Below are 27,834 nucleotides of genomic sequence, written 5' to 3' on the forward strand. Positions count from 1 at the left end.
ATTTTCGTTTATTCTCGACTAGACTCTATAAGTTTAATTGCACTATAATTGTAGAGTTGATCTCGCTGATCTCGGTCGAGATTTGATCTTTCGAACGTTTCTCGCTCGGCTCTATTCAAGGATTAGCTTTTCTTTTGGTTTTTTTGGTTTGAATTTTTGGTTCTCTTCTTCAACCATTTGAGTAGTATTGATCTATTACCTTCATTATTTTCTTCAGCTTGGCGATCATTTACAAATGCCTTTTTCGCCGCCTTGGAGCTTCACAACCACCTCTAATGGCGACCACCAACATTTTTCATTTCTCTCTACCCACCAAATCTAACCCTTCAGCTCTGCCGTTCAACACTTCTTCTTCTTACTTCCTCCTTTCATCGCCACTTTCCAGGCAAGATTTCTCTTCAATCTTTCTCAACTACGTGATCAATACCCGAATCTTTCTAACCCCTCTTCTGAACATTTCAGGTCTGTCAAAATCATCCGATGCCTATCTGTTCACCGATCAAACGACGAGGGCTCCTCTGCTTCCAACAGCACGAACGACGGCCTGCGAGTCGTCCTCGCCGCCGGAGGCACTGGCGGGCACATTTATCCAGCCATCGCCATTGCTGATGAGCTAAAACTCGCCTTCCCCACATCACAAATCCTCTTTCTAGGAACACCCAACAGCACAGAAAGCGCCGCCGTCCCCTCCGCCGGGTACGAGCTCGAAACGGTTCCGGCTACCAAACTAACCCGCCCCCTTATCTCTCCCCAAAACCTCCTCCTTCCTTTACATCTGATCAAATCCGTGGTTGCAAGTTACAAAAAACTCCACGATTTCAAACCCCACGTTGTCATCGGCACTGGTGGATACGTCTCGTTCCCGATTTGCCTTGCTGCAAGGCTGATTCATGGGGTCAAGCTCGCAATCCAAGAACAGAACTCGGTTCCAGGATTTGCGAATTGGGTTCTTTCCCATTTTGCAGATGTGGTGTTTGTTGTATTGAACTCCACAGTTGAGTGCTTTCCAAGGAAGAAAAAGTGTTTGGTTTGTGGGAATCCAGTGAGATTGGCATTGAGACAGTATATTTCTAAGGCTGTGGCACGTTTGCATTTCTTTCCAAGATCGGGGAAAGTTGAGGATTTGGAGGCTAAGGTGGTGCTTGTTCTTGGAGGGTCTTTGGGAGCCAATGCCATTAACATAGCCATGCTGAATCTGTATTATCAGATGTTGTTAGAAAACAAGAACTTGTACATCATATGGCAGACTGGCGTGGAAACATTTGATGAAATGGACAGCCTTGTGAAGAACCATTCCCATCTGCATTTAACGCCGTAATTCCTTTGCTCAGTATTAAATTCCTCTCAACTACTCTTTTGTTCGCTGATTTTAGCTGTGCTATTTATTGATTCCAACAACCTGCATTTACCTGCCTCCCTGTTGTTTTAGTCTTGATATTGACATAAGATAACATCATCATGATATATGTTCGTTCGTAAGTTGAGGTTTGTGGCCAAAGTGTGCATAGCTCAACGTTACTAAGCATGTACTTTTTCCATTGAGATCGACGGTTTAAGTCTCTGAAGTTTGTGTGTTATGATCCCCTAGAATGCATCTGTTAGACATAAATAGGCATGAAAAAGAGTGTTGTTCTTGAGAGAGTTTCTGTAAAAGCCCAAACCCGCCGCTAGTAGATATTGTCCTCTTTGGGCTTTTCCTCGAATTTTTTAAAACGCATATGCTAGGGAGAGGTTTCCACACCCTTATAAATAATGTTTTGTTCTCCTCCCCAATCGATGTGGAATCTCACAATCCACCCCCCTTCGGGGTCCCAACGTTCTCGCTGACACTCGTTCCCTTCTTCAATTGATGTGGTAGTGTCCTTGCTGGCACATCACCCGGTGTCTAGCTCTGATACCGTTTGTAACAGCCCAAGCCCACCACTAGCAGATATTGTTCCCTTTCGGGCTTTCTCTCAAGGTTTTTAAAACTCGTCTGTTAGGGAGAAGTTTTCACATCCTTATAAAGAATGTTTTGTTCTCCTCCCCGACCGATGTTGGATCTCACAGTTTCTAAGATCGTACTAATTGTATGTAGAGCTTTTATTTGATGCTGCTGAAGAGCTATGCTAGAATTGAAGTGCAAGGTTTTTTATGTAAATCTAGGCAAAGAATAAGAATGAGCATGACAACAACATGGTGGCTCCATGTTTGTATTATTACACCCGTATAAATGGCTTGTATTGCAACTATGTCGATATACGTTTCGACAAATTTATCTTTTCATCATGCTGGTATGGAAGCAACGTCCCATATCTCTATGAATCATACATGGAATAGATCTTACTTTGAGATTAAGTGCAAGTGCTTGATGAATATTGTTGATCTCTCATATTGACACTTAAAGCAGCATAACCTTATGATGCATGTAATAGATCTTAGTTTGAGATTAAGTGATGTTTTTTTTTTTTTTTTGTATTGTTTAAGGTTCATGCATTCTCTGCATTTGGCATATGCAGCTGCAGATCTGGTTGTTTCTAGAGCAGGGGCCATGACTTGCTCTGAGATCCTAGCTACTGGAAAGCCTTCTATATTGGTACAAATTTCAAGCTCTTTTTTTGTGTATATAAGCTTCTGAGTTTGTTCATTCTTTGAAGGAAACCTTATATTTTGACCCTTTTTAACTTCAGATACCCTCACCATATGAAGATGAGGGGCATCAGTTCAGAAATGCTTCAATAATGGCTGACATGGCTGGTTCAACCGTCATCAATGAAGATGAACTAGATTCAACTACGCTTGCGATTGCAATTCAAGAGATATTAGGTATGTTGAGTATGCTCTATGAATCAAATCATTTCTTATTACAATGAAACGCATGCTTTAATTTGCTTGTGATCTTGTGATCGTCACACAAAAGCGTCACTAGAGGTTAGTTGGCGGAGTTTCTAGCCATGCCAAACCTATTCCAGCATAGTTCCTCGTACAAAACATATATAACTTGCAAAATTAAACTCAACAACCAAAATGACATTCTTTTGACCGTTTTCCTCAAAGTTTTAAAACACGTATGTTAGGAAGAGGTTTCCACACCCTTATAAGAAATGCTTCGTTCGCCTCTCCAACCGACGTGGGATCTCACAATCCACCCCATTGGGGCCCAACGTCCTCGTTGGTACACCGCCTGGTGTCTAATTCTTATACCATTTGTAACAACACCCCAAGCTCATTGCTAGCAAATATTGTCCTCTTTGGACTTGGGGCTTCCCCTCAAGGTTTTAAAACACGAATGCTAGGGATAAGTTTTCTCACCCTTACGAGGAATGCTTCGTTCCTCTCTCCAACCGATGTGAGATCTCACATGAAATGTCACGAGTTACAAACATTCTTGATACCATCTTTCTGTGATGCAAGTTTAGTACTCTCGATTTTGAGCACGTGAACGGTTTATTGGCATATTTGTGTGGACATCATATGCATTGTGTAGCATGCTACTTTAGGCCATATTTCTTATCGATGATTATGGCAACATCGACCATCTTTTACAAGAAGTTTGAACGAACAATTTAGACAAGAGTTTCTCCTTCAACTGAAGAAAACTCTATGCACTAGCCAATATAAGATATAGTTATGTGTTATGCCTCATTTCATTAGCTTTTTGGTGATCTCTTCTGCTCCTCTCATTGAAAGAGGCCATGATCGAGTCGCATATATCGTACAAACCAACATCTACTTGAGATCTCATTGTATGAGTATATATTTGTTACAGGTGATGAGAGTAAAATGGCAGCTCTGTCCGAGAGAGCATTGAGAGTATCAAAACCAAATGCAGCTGCTGAAATTGTTGAACACATTGGAAACTTAATAAGATGAAAGAACTTTACGATCAACATCGGTTAGTTGCAAATCTTATGGGTTTCGTCACTTTCGAACTTATTTTTTCATGGTAACGAATCTTCAGAACCAATTTAATTGTCTCTATACTTCCAATAAGATACCGATTTAATTTTTAAATTTTAGTATATTACGAGTTAGTTAATCCTTATAAGATATAACTTGTATCGATATAGTTCCTGTTATTGAGAATAAAAAAGGAGAGGTCTTTATTAATGGTTAGTAGCAAAAATAAAGGAAACAGCATGTGGGTTAGTTAAATCATCATCTCTTATACTTTAATGAGGCTTGCTTATTGAATTGAATACCACCAAATTGCTCTTTTTTACGGTAAAAATTAAATTTTTACCTACAAAAATTAAATTATTACCTTTATGTTTATGTTACTAAATCTACTATTTAACCTGAAATTAAAGAAAAGAAAAGAAATGTCTCAGTAATAAAAAAAAAAAAAAAATTTAACCTAGTAAGTAAAAGAAAATATTGCCAAAAATAGAGAGACAGAGAATTTATTTATTTTAATAATTTTAAAGGATAATGTTAATTACCAAATGGATATTGTCCAAACAGGTCAGCGCTGAAGTAGGGCCCACCGACAAAGTGAAAAAGTCAAAACTTGGTCAAGTAGGACCCACTGAAATGTGAATTACGGGTCACGACAAATTCATGGCCAAATCCCCAACTGCTCGACGTAACTTCGCCTTCACCAAGTTCCTTTCCTTCTCCAAAAATCAAAGCTTGTCATTTTGTTTCTTTGTAATTACCCACAAGCAATAACCTCTCTACCATTTTATACTTCACCCTCCGATTCTCTCAAACGCAGAGATTATGGCGACCCTTTCGTTATCCTGTTTCGATCTCTCTTCCATCGGCCGGAGCGACAATCGCCGCCGTTACCTCCACCGATTCAGGCGACAAGGGAAATCAGAAGCCTCGTGGGCCTTATGCCGGCGGAATATGGTCGCGGTGAAGTCCGTCACAGCGTTTTACGGTGGCAATAAGGAGAAGGGTTCGATCTGTACTGCCGACGAGCTTCATTACGTCTCTGTTCCCAACTCTGATTGGAAGCTCGCTCTCTGGCGTTACAACCCTTCTCTTCAGGTTCTACTCCGATCATACAAATTAATTTGGTTTTGTTTCTTTTGTAATCCCTAAAATCTTTGAGTGAACATGTTGATTGGTGTGTTCGAGAGTTGGGTAGAACATGGGGTTTCTAATTGTAAGATTGTTTGTTTTCTTTTGCAAACAGGCGGCATCCAGAAATCATCCGCTTCTGCTGTTGTCAGGGGTTGGGAGCAACGCTCTTGGATATGACCTTTCTCCACAGGTGAGCCACCATCGATATCAGTTCTTCTTTCTTTTCCTATCTTGTTTTGTTCTTTGGATCTTTTCATTTTCTGCTGCCATGAGACAAATCTTGATCATGAGGCTTATAACACCGTTGTAATAGCCCAAACCCACTGCTAGGCTTTTCCTTCCGAGCTTCGTTCCCTTCCCCAATAGATGTGGGATCTCACAATCCACCCCCCTTGGAGGCCAGCATCCTCGCTAGCACACCGCCCTGTATCTGGCTCTGATACCATTTATAACGCTAGTGGATATTGTACTATGTGGGCTTTCCCTTCCGAGATTTCCCTCAAGGTTTTAATACTAGAGGTTTCCACACCCTTATAAAAAATGTTTCGTTCTACTCTCCAACCAATATAAGATCTCACAACCATAGTCTATAACATTTGATACTAGAAATGTAGAATGTTAAACCGAGCATTCCCAGTAAGATCTCACAACCATAGTCTATAACATTTGATACTAGAAATGTAGAATGTTAAACCGAGCATTCCCTGTAAGATCTCACAACCATAGTCTATAACATTTGATACTAGAAATGTAGAATGTTAAACCGAGCATTCCAAATGGGAAGGTGGACAAATGTTCAACAAAACCATCCTTAATTTTAGGTTCTTATGTCTATTCACAATGTCATTTTCAGTCCTCATTTGCTCGCTACATGTCGAACCAAGGATACGACACTTGGATTCTTGAGGTTCGAGGATCGGGACTGAGCACTCACAGAGTAGAAAGGAAGGATACTACTGGTCAGATAAGGTCAGAAACTCCGGAGAAACAGCCATTAGCTAAGATTGGAACATATTCCAGCTCTGAGGGTTCCAGCATTTCTTCAAAACATGGTCTGTCGGGAACTTCTAACTTTAGGTATTATGGGATTTAAGTACTTGAGACAACATTTTTAGTACTTTCCGAACTTGTTACAGGACAGGAATCTACCATTGCTACTCAACTTGGGAACTGGAATAAGAATCTTATCAATATCATTGAAGGAGCTCAACAACTGGGTCCATTGAAGCCTTTTAATTTACAAGGTGTTACCTCTGCATTAGAGGACTTCCAGGAACAACTTGATGTGTATGAGAAGTATGACTGGGACTTCGACCACTACTTGGAAGAAGATGTACCCGCTGCGGTGAGGTGCATATTCTTTTTCGAATCACTGAAATTAATACTCCTTCGAACACCTCATCAAAGGAAAATCTCGATTTTTCATGCTAGATGGAGTACATAAGGAACCAATCCAAACCGAATGATGGCAAGTTACTAGCTATCGGCCACTCGATGGGGGGTATCTTGCTATATGCAACGATCTCGCGCTGTAGTGAGTTTGACATTCTGTTCTTTTATCCCAACTAATGTGATAATCTTGACAATCCATTATGAACCTTGATCCCAACTAATTCTTCTTTTTCAGGCTTTAACAAAGTCGACCCGCAGTTGGCATCAGTTGTTACGTTGGCTTCATCGCTCGACTACAGACCTTCAAACTCATCACTCAGACTTCTGTTACCTTTGGCAAGTGATTCTAAAATGTTTTCTTCCTAAAATGTGACCATCGAACTAAAAGACATATCCAACTTCAATGCAGAGAGATCCCGCACAAGCTTTTAATGTTCCCGTGTTTCCCATCGGACCATTGCTTGCTATCGCTCATCCGCTTGCATCCCGTCCTCCTTATCTCCTGTATTGGCTAAAGGATCAAATCTCTGTAGAAGACATGTTAGATCCCACCTTGCTCGAGAAGCTGGTGTTGAATGGCTTTGGTGAAACACTATTCCTTTTGTCCATGTTTCTGTGAACTCTACACTCCTTGTTCATAACATGATAATGTGTTTTTCAGAATCTGTGCCGGCAAAGGTTCTCCTGCAGCTATCATCAGTTTTCGAAGAGGGGGGCTTACGTGACAGGAACGGGACGTTCCAGTACAACGACCATCTATGCCAAACCAATGTTCCAATCCTTGCCATTGCTGGAGACCAAGACCCCATTTGTCCACCTGAAGCGGTATACGGTATGATATCTAAATATAATACCCGAGCGCCATGCCTTCCTCTCTGATTCTATTCACCACACCTCATTGACTCCAATCTTTTTCGACACTGATATCAGAAACTGTGAAAGGAATTCCCAGGGAGTTTGTTTCCTACAGAGTTCTTGGGAAGCCTGGTGGTCCTCACTATTCTCACTATGATCTTGTGGGAAGTCGTTTGGTATGGTTTTTCTCCTTCACAGGCACTTTTTAAGAACGACTTCGATTTACAAACTTCTCTAATTTCTAAATTCATCGTTATCGAATGCAGGCATCGAGTGAAGTGTATCCGTTGATAACTGATTTTCTCAACCGTCATGATGTGGCTTGATTTCACCATACTATTCTACTATTCAACTCCGCTAGGTATATACATTCGTCGGTAGATATCAGGAACAGGAGTATACGTATAGCTTCCACGATAAAGTATACACAGATTTCCTTCCTAAGTTCCACTGTATACACAATTGACAGACATACAACCCTGTGGGGGATAGTTTAGTTCTAGGTTCTGTTAATTGATATCTTTATCTCAACTTCTGGAAATATTTCTTCAGTGAAACAGAGTTTTGACGCTCTTTTAGTTTTATTCACTCCGACCCGACTCGATTCATATAAGAATGAAGCTATCATAAAATGATCATTTGATTCGAACCATGAACTCAATCATCAGAGGCAGAGCTATGCCATAATGAAAACAGATTACAACAAGAAAGCCATTGTAATTTGATGTCTTACAGCTATGCAATCAAGAAAGGAAGTTTCACACAAATGAAAGAATGCTTTTGGTGATGTAAAAAGGCAATGAAATCTGTACACCACATAGGGGAGAAAGCAAGCAAGCAAGCAGAGTCGAAGAAACACTAGACGTGATGGACTAACCGTTCAGCCTCGGCCTACCGCTGCGGTCTTACAGACTGGGCATGTGTTCTTTTGTGCAAGCCACTGTTTTATACAGTGTATGTGATAGCTGTGCCCGCATCCCAGTCTACCCATTTCATCGTCTGGTTCATAGTCCTCCTGCTAGTACAAAATCATTTTAGGTGTCAAGAAAGTGCTAATCAGAGCTAGCAAACTAAACTCTGCTACTTCACCTGACAGATGCTGCACTTCCGATCCATTTGAGATAGTAAATAAGATGATAGCTCATTTACAACAAGGGGCTTCGTTTTCCGAATGCATCTTCCAATCTCGTCTTCTTTCAGCCCGGTACTCACATGGCCAATCCTTTCACCAAGTTCGAGCAGTTCCTGTTTCCATCCCGTTATAAGAAATATTTGTGAGGAGAGAGTATCAGTTTAGGAAGAAGGATTTGGAGAAAGTTACGAACCTCATATGACATGTCATCAACGTCGAGTCGTAATTCCCTAAATTGATCACGTATATCGAACCTTCCACCCATCAGCAAACTGCTCTGGAACATCATAATCTGCTAAATAACATATCAAGTGAGCAAATCAGTCTCATATGATCATTAGTACATAGAAAGAACATCATAATCTGAAAACATTTCCAGCTCAGAATTAAGGAACAACTCTGTCAGGAAAATCAAACACTCCAAATCAAAAACATGTTCCAACAAAACAGGTTAAAACTTGAAAGCAGGTTTGCTTTGCTTCTTTGAAGCTGCATTTTCTAATGCCATCTGCCAAACATCTAAAAATGCATAATACTCTAATTCACCAAATATCAGAATCTTCCAAGACATCAAATGACATATGACAAACTATTTCAGGCCATAAAGAACTGAAAAACAAAACATATGCCAGAACCCAACTGAAGCTTATATCTTTAGAACTCGGACACTGTAACGATCTAAATCCACCACTTGTAGATATTATCCGATTTGACCCGTTACGTATCGTCATCAGCCTCACGGTTTTAAAACGCGTCTATTAGGGAGAGGTTTCCACACCCTTATAAGGAATGTGTCGTTCTCCTCTCCAATTGATGTGGGATCTCAAAATTTGTGAAAATCTCTCCCTAGTAGATGCGTTTTGAAACCGTGAGGCTGATGACAATATGTAACGGGTCAAAGTAGACAATATTGGCTAGCAGTGGGATTGGGCTGTTACAAATGATATCAGAGCCAAACACTGGACACACCCCTAAGAGGGGTGGGGTGAATTGTGAGATCCTACATCGGTTGGAGAAGGAAACAAATCACTCCTTATAAGAGTGTGGAAACCTCTCCCTAATAGACATGTTTTAAAATCGTGAGGCTGACGGCAATACGTAAAGTACCAAAACGGACAATATCTACTAGCGGTGAACTTAGGCCGTTAAAAGACAGAATTATACAACCTATAAAACAGATCCGGTTCGAGTAAGATATTCATGAAATTGAATACAAATATGAACGCTTACCTCAGCAAGCCCATCAGGGGATGGATGTCGAACATGGCGATAATATCGACTCCGAGACACTTCCAATGATCGAGCTGTTGGAAGATCAGAATCAGACTCCAAAAGTAAGAGAGTCTCGGGGTTCACTGCTCGTCTTCCTAAATAAGAACGCTGTCATTGTAAAACCAGAGCAAGTTAAAACGCATGAAGCAATGTGCTGTGATAGATAATAATCTATGAACAAGAGATGAAACATTTTCATATCGTGAAAGGAAGATTAGTCGAAGACCCATTTGCATTAACTACTCAAATTTACAAAGAAGAATGAAAACAAACAAGTTCCAAGCAGATTCAGACAGATTTAGAAGAACCCTATAGCAGAAAAGAAACACAGATGAAAGAAGCTGAAAATAAATTATAAAGAAATGGAAAAGCGAGTACCTCCCTTTGACTCATCTTCTCCAAATCGATTTTGCCCCTTCCAGAAGCATGTCTTCTAGCAACAACGCAATCCACAGAAGCAGCAGCATCGGCAGAGAATCCAATTCCAGGGCCACACCAAACATCTTGAGCGTCTAAACAGCTAGCAGAATTAAAAGGGGAATTATGTTGAAAATGAGACCCATCAACAATTCCTTGATGGGTTTTGTTCTTGGAGTTCTTCTGCTTCTTTTTCCTTGTGTTCTTCTTCTGCCAATCCGCTGAAGTCCGAATTACAGCCGGAACCGTAACCTGCTGAGAAGCGGCGGAAGTGCAGCCAAGTCCCCTGAAAGTTGCAGAAGAGAAGTGGGTCTTCTTCCTGTTCGTGGGAACGGAAGAGGGCAAAGATTCATTGGTGCCATTAGTGGCATTATTGGTAAAGGTGGAGAGGAGAAGAGAAGAAATGGTGGATTTGCAGCGAGTGGATTGAACAATGGAAGGGATTGATGGGTTTGGATCTGATTCTGAAATGGGTTGCCTCAAATGGGTTCTGGGTCTTCTGAATTTGATGTGTTCATCCATTGTAGAAGCTCGTGTAACAACAGGCATGATTCTAAGACAAGGATGAGAATGCAACAAAGAAAGTAGAGGAGGAAGAAGAAGAAAGAAGAAACAAATAGAAGCGATTAAAGGGTTTTAGAAGAGAAAAGTAAAGGGAATGGAATTGAAGGGGACAGAATTTGAGTTGAATGAGAGAAAAGCATCAACGTTAATAAACTTTAATTTATTCAATCTCTCTGTTCCATTCCCAGATTTGAATGCAGAGGCGGAGAGAGAGGAAGGGGAAGAAAAGAGAAAAATGGATTGATTTTGAAGCGATTTTACCTTTTTTTTCTGGTTCTGTTCTCATCCTTCTCTGTGCTGTTTGCTGGGCTCTGCTCGTCTTCTAGTTAAAATTTGTGGTATATCCTCCTAGACTTGGTAATCCATGAACTACTTGAATTTTATTATATATATTTTTTAATTTAAAAATTTATTTACCATAATTTTAATTATGAAAAGGGTGGGATTACAAGTAGGGTGAAAAAGAGATCTAAACCTTCTGTATAAGGTATAGAAATCTCTCTCTAATAGACACATTTTGAAAACAATGAGATTGACCATGAAGCGGATAATATCGGTTAGTGGTAGACTTGGAGCTATTACAAATGTGTCTGTGAAGAAGCTGACCTCTAACGAAGGTGGATTGTGAGATCTTTATAAGGGCGTAGAAATCTCTCAACATTGGCGGGCGTAGAAAAGAGGGAAGGGTATTATGGTGAGAAAAATGTGGTAGGGTCTGAAGAAAGTCAGCTGATTAGGTGACCATGGATTGCAGCTGGAAACAAAAACAGAGGGTCAAGATTTGTAAGTTCTGGGGATTCTGTCGAGTTTTTGCTGGAAATGGACGGTTCTGATGTCGTTTTCTTCTTCTTCCTTATTTTCTTCTGCAGAATTAATAAATTATGTTCATATTGAGGTAATTTTGAGGATTGATTCTTTTTTTTAAAAAAATTTAAATTATTTACGGCTATTTACTATTTTCAAATAAAAAATTAAACAAGATGATCTTTTTATGAACTAATAAAAAGAAATTGATTTATAAAAAGTTATATTACAAATTTATTATTAATAGGGTTTAATAAAACTTCATAAATAATTTATATGGTCCATGTTTATTTGTTAGGTCTACGTACTAAATTCCAACTTTTAAACTATACCAAATTATTTTGGTCTGTCTGCCTTTGAAAATAATTTGGTATGGTTCAGAAAAATAATTCATTTCGAGGATTATTAGTGTTAGTATTTTGTGAGATCCAAGTAAAAGAGAGGTACATGAATGTATTGAGACCACGTTCAAATGAGAGCAATACTGAAAACAAGATGACGAAGAAAAGCTGTAAAAGATTTGAAAGTACTACCTATACTAACAATGTGCATCTTCCTTTTCAATAGTTCTATCGTGGGAACTTCATAATTAAGTATGTTTTGTCTGAAGTAGGATAATCTCCACTCTTATAAGTAAGGAGTAAGTAACGTGATCATATCATAAGGGATGCGAAAGAATGCCGGAGCACAAAGTAATCAAATTAAGTCAAAGTCCTAATCTGAATCCTAGACATGGGACATTACAAAAGCAGGTGGGCGTGTGGTACTCGAATAAACTCGTGTTGGTTTGTGAGGATAGTTTTCACTCTTAGAAGCGAGGAGTAATTCGTTTCATATCCTAATCTCGATTCTTGCTGTAGAGTGTTTAAAATTTTATTTGGTTGATAAAATGATTTATTAATCAAATTATTATATTAGACAATTTATTTCTTTATTCTATTTTGGGCATTAAATATTGAAGAGGGAAAAGGACTTGTAATTAAAATGAGTTGTTGAAGGAGTAATAATTGAACTTTATCGTATTAGAAAGGGGATTAATATTTTATTTGTTATTATAAGAATTAAAGCTGGGACGCAACTTGTTTAATTAATGCAATTTTTAGTATATTTAATAACCTAAATAATGCAATATTTATGTCTAACAAAATCCTTATAATCTGCTATAATCAGATTAAAATTTAAGTCAAACCAATATTTTCTACCAAAATATAAATTTATAATTAAAGATCAATAATGCACAAATACTCGAAAATAAATTATTTTATTTAACAAAAAAAAAAAAAAAAAAAAACCTCTAATTATATAAATTTTAATATTTTATTATATACCAGAGAAGGTCACCATCACAACTATATAATTAATTTTGATTGTAATTTCTATCATTAATATTCAACCACTAAACTTCATTATATATATATATATATATATTTTAACTTTTAAAAATGTTACAAAATGTCTTTATATTTATAAAGTATACATTTAAGTGTGTATATATATATATATATAGTTTAATTTAGTATATAGATTTGTGACATTAGAAGCTATAAAGAAGGAAGGTGATTGGCTCTTTTTCCAATGGGAAAAAGGGTGTTTATAGATATTTTTGACTTCCCTTTCTTTCGCTATTTTTCCCACTTTCTGCTTTCCCTTACTTCAATGCGCATTTTCGTTTCTAATATTTAAATTTCAAAAATAGTTTCTTTTTTTTTTTTTTTTTTTTTTTTTTTTTTTTAGTATTAATACACAATTTCAAATCGGATTGGATTAATAATGATAACGAGAGAAGAAGAAAAAGTTAAAAAGAATTCTCGGAGAGCAGTCTAAGGTGTGAAAACGAGGTTGTGGGAGTGCAATACAAGCATCGTACGACTGGGTAACATAGTGAAATGCTACACCCTAGACCAAACGTACCTCTTATTTAGAGATAGGACGAGCCATAAATACTTGTCGTGCATACCAATGTCAATTGGATAAAAACTCTCTCCCATCTTAGTGATCATAATGAAGGGACGTACAATCAATTAAGGATATTTTGTAACAGCTCAAGCCCACCACTAGCCGATATTGTTCTATTTAGACCTTCCTTTTTAGGCTTTTGTTCAAGGTTTTAAAACCCACCGTAGTAAAGGTTTCCACACCTTTATAAAGATATTTAATTTCTCTCTCTAACCAATGTGGGATATCATAATCCACTCTTCTTGGGAGTCAGTGTTCTTGCTGGCACACTGCCGAGTGTCATAGCTCTAAAATCATTTGTAACAGTCCAAGCGCACTACTAGTAGATATTGTCCTATTTGAGCTTTTTCTGCTTCTACTAAAGGTTTTAAAATACGGGAGATGTTTCCATGCCCTTATAAAGAATACTTCATTTTCCTATCTCACATATTTGAATAAGTCAAATGACGAATTTACTCGAAATGACAATGTCCAAGAAGAGATGTCTTGTACTGTATGGAACCATCTTTTTTTTAATTCACGAGACAAAAGCTAGCGATATAAGATACGACAACTAAAATATAATGAGTTTGCATTGGGAAGGTAAAGCTTTCACAAATACCAAAAGAAAAAAAAAAAAAAAAAAAAAACAGAAATTATGGCGACCCCGAAATTTGGAGACAAAATGAATTGTTTTATGGACTCGAAGCCATTGTTTGGTTGTTAGGCTTTTGTTCATGTCGGAACGCAAATAAGGGAATTATCCCTATTATTTTTTAATATTACTTTTTAACTAAAAACACTTTTTATTAATCTTAATTAATTAATTGATTCATTATACCAAGATGGTTATTCAATATTATTTGATAAAGAACATACTTTATATTCTGATTATTTAAATCCAAATATTATTTGCTGCTAAAAATTGTCAATGCACTTTGGAGTATTTTAGTAATAATTTGAAAATGTATTAAAATAGAAATTATTTAGAAAAATCAAAACTATTCATTAATTTTTTTTAAATAAATAATTTAAAATATAAAAATGGTGAAAATTGGTTAAATGACACGTAAAATTTATGATTTTAGCAAAAAAATAATAATAATAAATGAAGAATTTTATGGGCCAGAGTGGCCCAATTTCACCTGAACTGAATGGGCCTGAGCCCATTATACAGTAGCCGACTTTTTATATATTGGGTAGAAAAGTGGAATGAAAAATGAAATGTCAAGAATGGGATTCGAACCCATGCCCTTTCGGACCAGTACCTGAAACTGGCGCCTTAGACCAACTCGGCCATCTTGACTTTTGTCACGTTAATTCTATAGACCATCAACTACATTAATCTTACAAAAATGACGTCAGTATCCGACAAGCTCTGTTTCTCTCTCGTCGCTTTTCATAAAATCCGACACGTAATTATTTGTTGCCTGTGAAATTCATCAATTCTCTATTGTTCAAGCACCACACCCGGCGGCGCAACCGCCGCCGTACAGCTCAACGTCCGCCGTGGAATTCCTCTCCTTTGAGATGCCATCGGAGCAAGAGAAAGTTATAAGGGAGATAATACAGAGTGTAAACAGAGCCGCCAAGAAGAGGCAAGAAATGTCACCGGAGAGGCGAAAACTTCCATTAACGCTGCCAATCTCTCCGATCAGTCTGGCCATTTCTGCAACCTCTCTCTCTGTTTTCTTTGAAGCCAGTTAAGTTGTTGTTGATCCTCCATTGGGGTGGCTTTATAGTGCTCAAAACTCAAATTTGATTTGGAGCAACGCTTTTGGGAGGCAAAAATGTGAGAATTTGGAGTGTAAAATGAGGGTAGTGGATGGTTCATGGTTGTGTCTTTTTTTTGTGCATTATCATCCCACTCTTCATTGCAAACCAATACCATACACATTGTTAGACGAACACGACTCTCCACAATGGTATGATATTGTCCACTTTGAGCATAAGCTCTCATGGCTTTGCTTTGGGTTTCCCCAAAAGGCCTCATACCAATGGAGTTAGTATTCCTCACTTATAAACCCATGATCATTCCCTAAATTAGTCGATGTGGGACTTCCATCATCCAACACCTCCCCTCGAACAAAGTGCGCCTCCCCTTAACCGAGGCTCGACTCCTTTGGAGTCTTAGTCATTTTTGACTGCCTTCGAGGAGGGGCTTGACTCCTTTTCTTTAGGAGTTCTTTGTTCGATATTTGAGGATTTGAGGATTTACCAATTTATTGGCACGACTAAGTTTAGGGCATGGCTCTGATACCATGTTAGACGAACACGACTCTCCACAATGGTATGATATTGTCCACTTTGAGCATAAGCTCTCATGGCTTTGCTTTGGGTTTCCCCAAAAGGCCTCATACCAATGGAGTTAGTATTCCTCACTTATAAACCCATGATCATTCCCTAAATTAGTCGATGTGGGACTTCCATCATCCAACACACATAAAGCAACCCATCATTATATTCCAAACAATAATTTAGCTTACTTTTCTGGGAAATTTTAAAAATCTTTTACTTTTCTTTTTTTATATATATTTGTTCGATCAAATTATAATTTAGATTAGATTCAACGCTCCAATGACCAAGATTTGAATCAGGATTAGACATCTGAAGGATCCGATATTCTTTTGTGACATAGTCATGTTACTTACTGTTCGCTTCTATGAGTGAAAACTATCTCATACACCAACACTGAAGGATCCTTTATGTTTAATCATCTTATCTTCATGATCGTTCTCATTCATATATAGTCTCGGTTTATTCATCTACTCCTATACTTGAAAATTCAAAGTATCGTTAAACAAGTCCAAATTGTATGCTTAAAAAAAATTGTTTTAAGAATAAAGTAAAAGGAGTATGCATAAAAAGTAGGAAGAGATTAAGGAAACAATATTTATTGGTCCTATGTTTTGAATCAATGATGTTTCAATAATTGCACTAAAATATTGGTATGAATTAAAAAATTTAAGCCTTTGACCCACCCAACTTAGGCCATTACTAACCCAATTCAACCTCCATGTGAAATTACAAATCTACCCTTACAAGCCCATAATTTTCTTCATTAATCTCCTCTACTCTTGAAAACTTAGTAATAGCGTTCAAGGCACGACACCGACCAGTTAAAGTTAGGAGCGCATCACCGACAGAAAGAATCGAGCCAACCGATGCTTACCATAGGCGGACTAATCGACCCAACCCAAGATCCAACTACGAGCATTTTAGCTACAACAACTTTTGAAGTTTTGATGATCGAATCAGATGATGTACCTCGTTAATATAGTTAGTAAGTATCCATTTATGTTTTTTCTGACCATAATTTCATATCGTAGCAATCACCCTCATTCAAATACAATATCGATTCATTTATGTACCTTTCTAGAGGCAATTTATTACATTAAAACCCGTTATTTAGAATAAGAAATGCATTCATGAATCCAAATTATGCATCGCCTTATCTGAGTTTCTTGTCCTTAACAGGTCCTCTGGGGATCTTGTTGAGGAACTTGGCGTCGAAATTTCTGTAAGATTTCTTGGTGTGATAAATGGCCTTCCCAGCCAAATGATCAACCTCTTCTTCATACTTCACGTACAGAAATGGCAGAGTTTCCAACGCCACAAACCCTTCATCATTTAACAAACACAAACACAAAACAAAACACCATCAAAAGTTGCTTTAATTTTGGTCAAACATTCTTTAATGATGCTTTGAGTGAGAATCAGTTCTTCCTTACCGAAATAAACAAGATTCAGGAAGCTCACATACGATCCAATCACTGACAAAAGATATAGAGACACAATTGCCTGAAAATCAGCATTTCAACTTAATTAGTTTCCGTTGCCGTTTAACCGGCGGGGCCGAGGTCCCGAACGGTTCAAGAGAAAATGGAGAGAGATTTTCCCCGTTATATAGAAATGTGTAAGGGCTTATGTCCATTTCTAGCCGATATTGTCCTCTCCAGGCTTTCCCTCAAGGCTTTAAAACACGTTGCTACGGAGAAGTTTCTACAACTTTATAAAGGGTGTTTTGTTCTCCTCCCCAACCAATGTGGGACATCACAATCCACCCCCTTCGGGGCCCAGCATCCTCGTTGGCACTCGTTCTTTTCTCCAATCGATGTGGGACCTCCACCAAATCCACCCTTTTGAGGTCATCGTCCTTACTGGCACACTGTCTCGTGTCTACCCTCTTTGGGGAACAACAAGATTTTCTCCCTTATATAGGAATGAGAGAGGACAAAGATGTTAGGAACCACGACCCTCCACAATGGTATGATATTGTTCACTTTGAGTATAAGCTTTCGTGGCTTTACTTTTGGTTTTTCCAAAAGGCATCATACCATGGAGATGTTGTAATAGCCTAAGCTCACAACTAGCAGATATTGTCCGCTTTGACCCGTTACTTATCACCGTTAGCCTCACAGTGTTAAAACATGTCAGCTAGGAAGAGGTTTTCACATCCTTATAAGGAATGCTTCGTGTCCCTCTTCAACTGAGGTGGGATCTCACAGATGTATTCCTTACTTATAAATCCATGATCATCCCATTAATTAGCCAACCTGAATATTTTGAGTATTAAGGTGTAAAAGATGTATGAATATATACCAGAAAGAAGAGGGGAAGATCTTTCCCATAAGCTATGTCGAAAATCTTTGATAAGAACTGGTTGATTCTTCTATGGAAAGTGGATGCAACTTCTTTGAATGCTGAGTCTTTTAATATCACTTCAGGCAACCGAGGAGGGTTCCTGAATATCATTGACTCAAGTTTATGAACAAATATGATCAAACAAACCACTAAAGTTGGTATTGATAATACCATTTGAAGATTTCAGCTCCAGTGCACCAAATGAAGAAGATGAGCATGGAGGTGATAGAGAGGTGGCAGACAAGGGTCACAAATTTATATTCAACGACCTCGAACAGAAACCACAACGTTGTCATCCCCAACAGCAATGCACCCGACATCTTCGAGTCTCTCCATAACAAGATGTCGGCGACTGCATTCACAATCGAAGAAGCTGATTTCAAAGCAAATCAAATAGTTATTAAACGAGACTTTAGAGGGAATTAGCTTTTACCTTTTCCCCCTCCGAGAATTTCATGGACGGGGCGGCGGCGTCCGAAGAGCTTTGATGGAGCTGCCGAATCATCGTCGGTGTCGGTGTAGGTCGACATGATGTAGAAGGTCAGAGATTGGGTGACAGGTGAAGTAAGAGGGTTGGGAAGTAGCTCAAAGTTTGGTGTATATGAAAGGAATAAGGGTTCTAAGCTTGATGGTAAAGAAAGCTAAGTTAAAGGAAGGAATGGCTTGTGGGATATGGGTGTGTGGGCGTGTCTTTCCTTTTGCATAGCCGCCACTACAAGAAAGGCAGTTGCTCATCCTATTTTTGTTAAACACGACAGCCTTGTTTCTTAGGTTCTTGTTCTGTAACATGTTCTTACAAAATCATTGTCGCAGTTTTGCATAGCCGCCACTAATTTGGCTTCAGATCACCAAAAAGGATTGGCCCAAATGTAAGTAATCCAAACTTACAATCTCAGGTAAGTCTAAGCCCAAAAGTTTGGTCTCGGTACCACTTTCCTTTTCGGTGACTCAATCAAAAGAACTTCAGAGTCGATTATGCCTAGTTTGAAGTAATCTTATATTGGATGCGCTCTTGAAAGTTATCATAGGAAATATATGAGTGATGACAAATCATATTAAAAGGACTCGTGTTGGTTTGAGTGGATAGTCTTCACTCTTATAAATTATTAAATATAAGTAAAATGGTCATGTCACAGAGAATTTTCGAGAATGTCGAAACTATCAAGTTCGAAAATGACTTTTAAATTCTAGATATGAATAATGAGCAGGTGGCGTTACAAATGGTAGTAAAGCATAATCTCTTCTATATGATGTGGTTTAAGGATGAATCAAAATGAAAATTGGTGAGTAGTGACACCTGAGTAAAGAAATGATACATGAGTGAACTAAGATGATATTCGAATTCTTCATAGAGAGAATTACAATGGTAACCTGTGAGATTCCACATCGGTTGGAGAGAAGGGTGTGGAAACTTCTCCATATGTAAGGCTAACGATGATACGTAACGGGCCAAAGCAGACAATATCTGCTAGCGATGGGCTTGAGCTGTTACAAATGATATCAAAGCCAAACACCGGATGGTGTGCCATCGAGGACGCTGGGCCCCAAGGGGGTGGATTGTGAGATCCCATGTCGGTTGGAGAGGGGAACAAAACATTCTTTATAAGGGTGTGAAAACCTCTCCCCAAAAGACGTGTTTTAAAATTGTGAGACTGACGACGATACGTAACGGGCCAAAGAAAACAATATCTGCTAGCGCTGGACTTGGGCTGTTACAAATGGTATCAGAGCCAAACACCGAGCGGTGTGCCAGCAAGGATGCTGGGCCCCAAGGGGGTGGATTGTGAGATCCCATGTCGGTTGGAGAGGGGAACAAAACATTCCTTATAAAGGTGTGGAAACCTCTCCCTAGCAAATACGTTTTAAAACCGTAAGGCTGATGACGATACGTAAAAGGCAAAAGCGAACGATATCTGCTAGCGGTGTACTTAAGCTATTATATAACAAAACATTTGAAATGAGTAAAAAGTAGAAGTAATATTTATAGTATTATAGAAATGGGAAATGTTAAAAAGAAAAAAGGAAAGAATTAAAGTGGAGAATTGGGAGCATGCTTAGTGTTAGTGCGATAATAATAATTGTTAGAACATGTAAAGGAGGCAACCTATCATGATTTTCAAGGCCCCATTTAATCATTCTAACCAAATCATCCCCCAATGCCATGCCATCACTTCCACCTGCGTTTTCATCCACACGAGAACAAATCTTTATAAGGGTGTGGAAACCTTTCACTAACAACAGATGCTTTGAGGTTGATGGCGAAATACGAGACTCCGAGCATAGTTTAAATAGTCCTACTGTCTCATGTGTGTCGTAGCTTCAAATTCTTTTCCCGCATATGTAAATCCTTTTTAAACAGTTTTATCGAATCTCTCAACTTTGGATTACTTTGAGTAATTTTGATGGGGAATAGGATCTCTCAAGACTAAAAAAAAGGGGTAAAAAAACAAAGGTGATGGTGAATTTGGAAAAGGAGGTGTATTGAATGATGGCAATCCATGTGAGTGCTCAATGAGAAGAACACTATTCGTATGGATGAAGATGTAACAATGATTCCCATCAACCTCACCGAAAGAAACCACAGCCCCATTACAATGATTTAAAGGCAATGATTTAAACGCAAAAAGCAGAAGCCAAAACAATAGCCAAAACAGAAACACAGGGATAAAAATTGTTTGATAATCATTAGGGGATCACCTTTCGTACATCGAAAACTCATTCAATGTCTAGAAGGTTTCCCAATCTACGAACACCACATCCGGGTCAGTGGCCTAAGTGAGCTACCCCATGTTACATGTATGTCATGATGTAGGCGAGAATGATAAGATGAGTATCTTGGATTTTCGAGGACAGTGTTGGACGGTAAGGGCGTGTCTACATTGTGCTCTTACTCTTGAATCGGAGGTTGGTATATAGAGTTCATGCCTTGATAGTGCCTTGATGGATAGATGTTCGAGGTGTCCCAATTATAAAGTTGACTAATTGGTCAGAACAAAGCATTCCTTATGAGGGTGTGGAAACCTCTCCCTAATAGACATGTTTTAAAACCGTGAGGCTGATGACGATACATAACGGGCTAAAGTGGACAATATTTGTTAACAGTGGGCTTGAGCTGTTACAGGTCGATTCTCGAGCGAGCAGTGCAGGCCGATAACATCCCGAGACTTAGAATGACATCATAAAGTGTGGACTGTATTTTTGAAAATAAAAAACAACAAGATGAGATGCGACTTTAGATGCCACTATTTGTCCTTTTGTACTGAGATTTTCAAAGTAGCTGAAATTACAGGAAGACCATTCTGGAGGCTATAAATTGAGAAGCAACTCAAGCCATTTTCACCCAACATTCCTCATATATCTCTCTCTCTCTAAGCCAAACACTTGTAAAGTTGAAGTATCCATTGAGGGAAATGAAGGCATCACAGATTGCAGTAAGCATGATGGTAATGTTTATGATGATGGAGGTGTCAGTGGCAGTGACATGCAGTCCAGTGCAGCTGAGTTCCTGCGTGAGTGCAATAACATCTTCAGTTCCACCTTCCAAGCTCTGCTGCTCTAAGATTAAGGAACAGAAGCCCTGCCTCTGCAAGTACATGCAGAACCCCACTTTAAAGAAGTTTGTGGACTCTCCCAATGCCAGGAGAGTTGCTAACACTTGTGGAACTCCATTTCCCAAGTGCTAGAGCCTTTCCTCATCAAGGGACTTTTAAACATCTTTCATTTCTACTGTCTTGCGTCCTTTATTATGTGCTTGATTACCACCTAAAAACATAATCTATGTGCGTGTGTGTGTGTGTGAATTCAGTGTGTCAGGTAGTGAATGTGTTGGGTCATGGCTCCTATGACATCCCATTTTCTTGTGTTAGCTCAAGTTCTTCTCATATGATTGTCTGTAATAGATATCAGCTTCTTGGAACAAATCTTCTCACCCCCTTCTTAGTTCAAACTATATTGTGAACATGTGTATGATCAGGAGAGTGAGCCTCAAAAACTGATAATTATTACAGCAGACTAATATTTGGTATTATCACACCCGTGTGGATGCAGAACGAGAGTGTAATGGTCCAAACCCACCGCTAGTAGATATTGTCTTCTTTGGGCTTTCCCTCAAGGTTTTTAAAACGTGTTTGTTAAGGAGAGATCTCCACACCCTTATAAAGAATGATTCGTTCTCCTCTCCAGTCGATGTGGGATCTCACAGAGGGACCTGACCATGTCACTCTCTTTATCAAGTTTGGCAGCTAGGCTCGGCTCGGCTCGGCTCAGCCTGGCTACTAGATCTCTCATCTTTTTCGTCCGATCTCTTCTCTCTCGTCAATTCTCTCTTCCTTCTCGATTACCCTCATGTCCAACCCTCCACCGTCCTTTGTGTTCATTCAATCGACGGACGTTCTTGTGACCGGTTAGTGGCGGAGTTTCAATGGAGTCCATTTTTATAGATATGAGTTTAATACGTCTTTTAAGTGAGTGAGACTACTTACTGATTACTTACGAAACATGTATCGATGTCGTTCGATCTAGCGAGACTATAGATATGGTGATAAACCAAGGTCTTGCCTTAAGGTCCTTCCTCTTTTTCAAACATTACGTTCTTTGATTAGTTTAGCAAACTATGTTTCTGCTTGTCTTCAAATGTTTATATATGCATGTTCGCAATAACAGGCGTTCGATGCGGGGTATAATAAGTTGGGATCGTTACAAATCAAGCAGACTTGGATTAGAATTAATGATTGGAAAAGATAAATCTTGTGTCGAATCAGACACAATAATAATAGGAATTATGGAGGGAAAACTCCAAAATGAATTAAGATATACAAAAGGAATGAGAGGTAAAAAAAGAAGGAATTTTCACAAATTAAGTAGGTTTGAAATTTGGTTCCATCCCATGATCCATGGTCTTTTGTCGGATGGAGCAGCAAAATTGAGTTCAAACATCTCTCTGGACACGTTGCCTCCTTCACAGAACCCTACAAGCTTTGCCACAATCTCTGCACTCTGTTGAATATGCTTAGGGTCGTGAGGATTTGTCCAAAGCTTGTTTACAAACTGGATTTTCCTCTGTTTCCCTTCAAGTGGTACTTCCCATTTCATGTACAATGCATCTCTTTCTTCTGCTGTCAAACGTGAGGTTAATCTCTTTGCAAGAAACTCTCTTTCACGTCTCAACGCCCTCATACTACATAAAAAAGAAACAACATTGATCAGCATATTCCAATTGATTGATCAGCAGCATTACAGGCATTAGTGGAGAGAAGAGAAAGAGAAAGAGAATAAACCTTGAGGAGCGAGAGATCGATGGCTCGTCTCCAGCGTGAGCTGGACTAGCATTGCCACCTTCTGCTAAGTGATCCTCCAGCCATGTTAAGCGCCTCATCTCGACTTCCAGGTAGATCTGATCAGCCGGGTCGCCCTTGAATAGCAAGTAGAATTGAGATCTGTGAATAATGGAGACGTAGCAAGCATCCCATAACTCAATGATCTGCTGTCTTTGCTCCCTGAAAGTTATATGCCATGGAACTTGCTCATCCTCCGGTTCAAATGTGTTCTCATCACAATCTAATTTGTTCCCAGCTGCTTCGTTTGCTTCCAGCTCAAGGACCTATACACAGACAACAAGGAAAAACAGTACATGCAAGCTTAGTGGTGATGTGGAAAAACAAAAAGTTATATAGAAGAAATCCAAACAGAAACATTAGTACACCTGACAAACAAGTAGCTGTTTCTGGTACTGCAATTTAGCCACACGTTCTTTCAATTCTGTCACGTATGCTCTAATGCTTCTTACGTTTTCTTCTGCAGCATTTTGGAACATCTTTTGCATCTTCTTCATGTTCACAGAACTTGATCTTCGATAACATGGAGTGCTCTCCTTTGAGGAGATATCTCCACCTTCTTCACTTGACTTTGTTGGAGTCTCTTTCTCGGACTCGAGTAGAGTCTCAGGTGAGAAGACATCATCATTCTCAGGAGCTCTATTTTCGATATCGGACTCCAGTACTTGCTGCGAAGTTGTTGAAGGTGAGCAAGGTGATCTTAAAAAGTTTTGCCGGTTGGCGACATTACTTAAGGCCAAAGGAAGCAACGTCTTCTTTTTGGTATAACTTTTTTGTTTGGGGGTTGTTGATTCACTGCTCATTAACTGCTGATAATTGCTCGGTAGAGACATTACCAACTTGTCAATGGACTTCTGAACATTTTCAAGTTGCTCCTCTAGATCTGCAATGGTGCTACCTTGAGAATGAAGCCGTGTTATCTCTTCCTTAAGATTAGCACCTACACTCTGGTTAGTAGCAATAACGCTCCCAACCTCGACCTCTTTTGATTCTGAACGGACTGATCTCATTTCTCCAATTTCAGCCTGCAGCTTGGCAATAGTTTCTGCTGCATCTTGGTTCCCCAGTCTGTGACAAGCCACCTCCTTTTGCAGTACTTCGAGGGCTTTATTGGCTTCCTTCCCAAGCTGCTCCTGGAGATGTTCCAACTTGCGAATTTCATGCATGAGTGTGAAAGGAGCGGTAGACGATTGTCTCATCATCGACTGCCTTAATATCATACCACGGCCAAGGTCCTTGCCGCCATCGAGTTTCTGAGGCAATGTACCAGTAAAGGACAAGCACTTCTTCACTGGAGGACGGGCAGATTCAATTGGTTTAGAACCCTGAAAATAAAGATGGATGTTTTTATTTTCTGATCTCAAGGAACATGTAGGATTTTTGTGAGTGAGTATAAGATGAGAGGAGGGAGGGAGAGAAACCTGCTGATCCACCTCAAGTTTTCTGCGGAGCTCATCAACCTGAGATTGTGCAAGGTCTCTTTGTCGTTTTAATTCTTCAATCTCCATTTCCATCTGGATTTTTAATCAAATATTAAGTTCGAGTTGATTCATTGAATTTCGTGTCGACAAATTATCAAACTGAAATGTAAGCTACCTGCTGGATTTTTAAATCTTTTTCCCTTTTCGGATCAGGAGTGCGCAGTTCTGCTTCTAGCCTAGCAACTTCCTTCTGTAAGTGTTTAACCAATTGCTTGTCCGATACAACCTGTCCAAGATTTTCAAATCAGAAGTTACAAAGGAGTTCCGTTTGCATCACAATTACAAGTGTGATGATGATAAATTTAGTTCTTACCATATTAACTTGGGCGTTATTAGTCACTTCCTTCGCCCGGGTGGCAAAGTACAAAGTGTTCCGCGATTGTTCAACATGAGTCAGGGCTGGACTCAGTGTGCATATAATCGCGGTTCGAGCATTTCCACCAAGTGAATGCTGCAATATGCGGGTGAGCTTTGAGTCTCTGTAAGGTATATGACCACTTCTCTTTCCTTGACTGCAACAATAAACAGAAAACTTCAGATCTGCATAAAAATTTCAGATACAATGAATGTTATTGCTTTCATGAAACAGATTCTGACCTTAGCTTTCTGATCACAGTTGTGAGTGTCATCAAACTAAGATTAATATGGCAGCCTTCTCTTAGCCTAGCACCATCAGCATGTGTCTGTGAAGCTCTCTCACTTCCAGCTAGATCAACAAAGTTCTGCACAATATTGGAACTAGTAAGCCCAAGAAAAAGTTCATATAAAAGTACAAGATTGCATATAAAAAAAAATTTGTCCTACCAAGCTTGCCACAAAAGTCCTCACGCAATCTGAAGTCTCTCGTAGGGTACTTTGAATTGTCTGTATACACAATCAAAAGAACTTATGGTACATCCAAAAGTTGAAATAGAATACCTTTGAGGTAAGGGTATCAAGGGTGAACAATTTCCTCAAAACTAACCAGTCTTATTATCTGGTGTGACCGGGAGCTATGATCATTTAAGGCAGTTTCACCAACTTGTCTTTGTGCTACAAAGTAAAATTGAATTAATGTTAAAGCAGTGTACTCTGGAGGACATTGAATTAACTTCAAGTGATCAGTTCTTACCCTCGCAGATACTAATCAATTGTCTCAAATGTCGATCATCATTTGCCGTTTCCTCTACTAATTTCTCAACCATTGTACCTTTCTGCATGAAGAAAATCACAATTTCAGTTAATTGTTATCAAAATTCACACAATGGAACATGATTCCTTTAACCCTTACACATGTAATTATGAATAGTACCTCAGGATCGTCAAGAAGCTTTAGATTACGACCTGATTCGGTATTCAATAGATCCCTAACATTCTCATTGTATATTTCGAGTCCTGAAATTCTTATTGTAAAATCTCGCTCAGGTGTCTGTAAAATAATCAAAGGATGGTTATTAATTAAGGTGAGAAATAGTAGCAGAAAATAATTCAGTTCAAAACAGTAGAAATTTACATTGCTAATATGTCTGTAGATATCATTAACAGCCTTCTCGGTTATCCCCCTCATTGTAAATGTTTTCCCACTGCTAGTTTGCCCATATGCGAATATGGTGGCTGCAACATAAATCAATATATAATCATTTGAGTGGACAATAACCTAACTTAAGTGATATAAAATTGAATTGATGAGTTTTGAAACTACCATTGATGCCCATCAGAGAAGATAAGGCAACATTCTTTACTCCTTCCTCATATACTGCCTCAGTCAAAGAAGCGGGACCGAAAACTTTATCTGCAATAACAAATATGGATTGTAATGGCAGATCGAGTATTTGGGAAAGAAATAAAGAAAATGACATGAAAACTCAATGACCGGATGCCATTAGTACCAAATGCAAAGGAGGACGGTTGAGTTTGACGTTCCTGAGGCTGAGGTTTGTACACAATCGTAGTATCATCAATGCACTCCCATGCCATTTGATCTTTCGCTTGCTGCTCCTTTTTATTCAGAGGCCTTAACCGCACCGTAACAACGATTTTCTCTTCCTTAGATCGAGGTCCTCCAGGTGTTGATGCTGGCGTCCTCTCTGTTTTTGACGCTGGCGTTGCAGGAGTTTTGATAGTCATCGTGATAGTTAATATCTAGCTACTTCTCCTTCACAGCCGGCCAAAAAACTGAGAAGGGAGTGAATTGATTAGAGACCTAGACGTAGAATATCTGCTGCAGCTTGAAGATCATGAAATAAATTATTAGAACCAAACACAATTCAATGTCAGATTAATTAAAGTGAAGAAAAACCAGTCTTCAAAGCAACAAGAAGTTTAATCAAACACATTGCAGCCCAGGTATTTTCTTTATCTACTACACTAGCACAATAAATAAAAAAAATTAAGGACTCCAGATATCAAGCTAAACCATTAAACACTTTTGGAGCACAATGCCCAATCCAAAAATTTCCAACACCAGGTCGTATGTTCAGAAACCCTATACACTCGGTGATGCACCATTTCACTTTTTGAGGGGAAATTGAAACTTCCGCCTCAGGGACGCACTTCAAAACCTTAAATTGAACGAAATGGAAGAAATACAACAACGATTGTAACAGAAACAAAATCAAACCAGTTCTCGAGTGAAAAATCATCTAAAAATGAAGAAAAGGAGGAGTAGTTTGCTCTTACATAAAATCCGAGCGGCGCAACTTCGACGGCCAACACACTCTGAGGCCGTAAAATTGGCAGCGACAGAAGAGAGAAAGCTTCGAGAGCTTCGAACTTGCCTTATTAGGGTTCGGAGAGGAATTTGAGAGAAACAGAGAGAGAGAGAGAGAGAGAGAGCAATCTTTCTCTACGAAATGAAAACTTATGTTTATGTCTCTGTGCGTAGGACCAATTGATTTGAAACCAGTGGCTGCAACGGCTAGTTTTTCTTTTTCTTTATTTATTTATTTATTTTTCTCTTCCCTCTAAATAAAATATTAATTTAATTATTACATTGGTCCAGATGAGTGGGACCCGG

General features: G+C 38.9%; 5 protein-coding genes, 1 long non-coding RNA gene, 1 other non-coding gene and 1 pseudogene across 11 annotated transcripts; 3 read left to right on the top strand and 5 right to left on the bottom strand.

Annotated features, from left to right (window-relative positions):
* The first annotated feature begins 145 nt into the window (after positions 1-145).
* On the top strand, positions 146-4,581 carry LOC111801809 (UDP-Glycosyltransferase superfamily protein). Of its 2 annotated transcripts, XM_023685973.2 has the most exons (6): positions 146-385; positions 463-1,314; positions 2,467-2,575; positions 2,670-2,805; positions 3,749-3,874; positions 4,444-4,581. In XM_023685973.2, exons 1-5 carry the CDS (start codon positions 276-278, stop codon positions 3,850-3,852), a joined length of 1,311 nt encoding a protein of 436 aa, XP_023541741.2. In that variant the 5' UTR covers positions 146-275; the 3' UTR covers positions 3,853-3,874; positions 4,444-4,581. The 2 variants fall into 2 exon arrangements, with proteins under 2 accessions (XP_023541741.2, XP_086983016.1); XM_087126890.1 differs by lacking the exon at positions 4,444-4,581 and having other exon boundaries at positions 3,749-4,089.
* Positions 4,582-4,697: 116 nt separating this feature from the next.
* LOC111801808 (alpha/beta hydrolase family protein) lies at positions 4,698-7,841 on the top strand. Its single transcript, XM_023685971.2, has 10 exons — positions 4,698-4,974; positions 5,123-5,200; positions 5,864-6,062; positions 6,147-6,355; positions 6,442-6,544; positions 6,638-6,738; positions 6,812-6,986; positions 7,064-7,234; positions 7,333-7,433; positions 7,524-7,841. Exons 1-10 carry the CDS (start codon positions 4,702-4,704, stop codon positions 7,581-7,583), a joined length of 1,470 nt encoding a protein of 489 aa, XP_023541739.2. The 5' UTR covers positions 4,698-4,701; the 3' UTR covers positions 7,584-7,841.
* Positions 7,842-7,879: 38 nt separating this feature from the next.
* LOC111801810 (E3 ubiquitin-protein ligase MBR2-like) lies at positions 7,880-10,975 on the bottom strand. Of its 2 annotated transcripts, none has more exons than XM_023685974.2 (5): positions 10,040-10,975; positions 9,620-9,769; positions 8,583-8,684; positions 8,347-8,502; positions 7,880-8,272 (listed from the first exon to the last, which is right to left on the bottom strand). In XM_023685974.2, exons 1-5 carry the CDS (start codon positions 10,625-10,627, stop codon positions 8,138-8,140), a joined length of 1,131 nt encoding a protein of 376 aa, XP_023541742.2. In that variant the 5' UTR covers positions 10,628-10,975; the 3' UTR covers positions 7,880-8,137. The 2 variants fall into 2 exon arrangements, with proteins under 2 accessions (XP_023541742.2, XP_023541743.2); XM_023685975.2 differs by having other exon boundaries at positions 8,583-8,681; positions 10,040-10,973.
* Positions 10,976-14,606: 3,631 nt separating this feature from the next.
* Positions 14,607-14,687, bottom strand: TRNAL-CAG (transfer RNA leucine (anticodon CAG)). Its single transcript has one exon. It is a non-coding gene; the product is annotated as a tRNA-Leu (tRNA).
* Positions 14,664-15,272, bottom strand: LOC147791345 (uncharacterized). Its single transcript, XR_015422522.1, has 2 exons — positions 14,994-15,272; positions 14,664-14,904 (listed from the first exon to the last, which is right to left on the bottom strand). It is a non-coding gene; the product is annotated as an uncharacterized LOC147791345 (long non-coding RNA).
* Positions 15,273-16,719: 1,447 nt separating this feature from the next.
* On the bottom strand, positions 16,720-18,619 carry LOC111801561 (Reticulon family protein). Its single transcript, XM_023685589.2, has 5 exons — positions 18,459-18,619; positions 18,197-18,377; positions 17,984-18,125; positions 17,113-17,182; positions 16,720-17,002 (listed from the first exon to the last, which is right to left on the bottom strand). Exons 1-5 carry the CDS (start codon positions 18,553-18,555, stop codon positions 16,833-16,835), a joined length of 660 nt encoding a protein of 219 aa, XP_023541357.2. The 5' UTR covers positions 18,556-18,619; the 3' UTR covers positions 16,720-16,832.
* Positions 18,620-21,347: 2,728 nt separating this feature from the next.
* On the top strand, positions 21,348-21,945 carry LOC147791346 (non-specific lipid-transfer protein 2 pseudogene; annotated as a pseudogene).
* A 790-nt stretch (positions 21,946-22,735) lies between these two features.
* On the bottom strand, positions 22,736-27,657 carry LOC111801397 (kinesin-like protein NACK1). 3 transcript variants are annotated; one of them, XM_087126901.1, is made up of 15 exons: positions 27,498-27,657; positions 26,708-26,993; positions 26,521-26,610; positions 26,332-26,432; positions 26,131-26,247; positions 25,951-26,032; positions 25,804-25,871; positions 25,644-25,703; positions 25,437-25,561; positions 25,153-25,351; positions 24,955-25,065; positions 24,780-24,872; positions 23,727-24,683; positions 23,302-23,624; positions 22,736-23,201 (listed from the first exon to the last, which is right to left on the bottom strand). In XM_087126901.1, exons 2-15 carry the CDS (start codon positions 26,943-26,945, stop codon positions 22,874-22,876), a joined length of 2,892 nt encoding a protein of 963 aa, XP_086983027.1. In that variant the 5' UTR covers positions 26,946-26,993; positions 27,498-27,657; the 3' UTR covers positions 22,736-22,873. The 3 variants fall into 3 exon arrangements, with proteins under 3 accessions (XP_086983027.1, XP_086983029.1, XP_086983028.1); XM_087126903.1 differs by having other exon boundaries at positions 26,708-27,039; XM_087126902.1 differs by having other exon boundaries at positions 26,708-27,045.
* Positions 27,658-27,834: the final 177 nt, after the last annotated feature.

Source organism: Cucurbita pepo, chromosome 9 (assembly GCF_057944985.1).
Source record: "Cucurbita pepo subsp. pepo isolate OVF chromosome 9, ASM5794498v1, whole genome shotgun sequence".
In the NCBI taxonomy this organism is placed as follows: domain Eukaryota; kingdom Viridiplantae; phylum Streptophyta; class Magnoliopsida; order Cucurbitales; family Cucurbitaceae; genus Cucurbita; species Cucurbita pepo.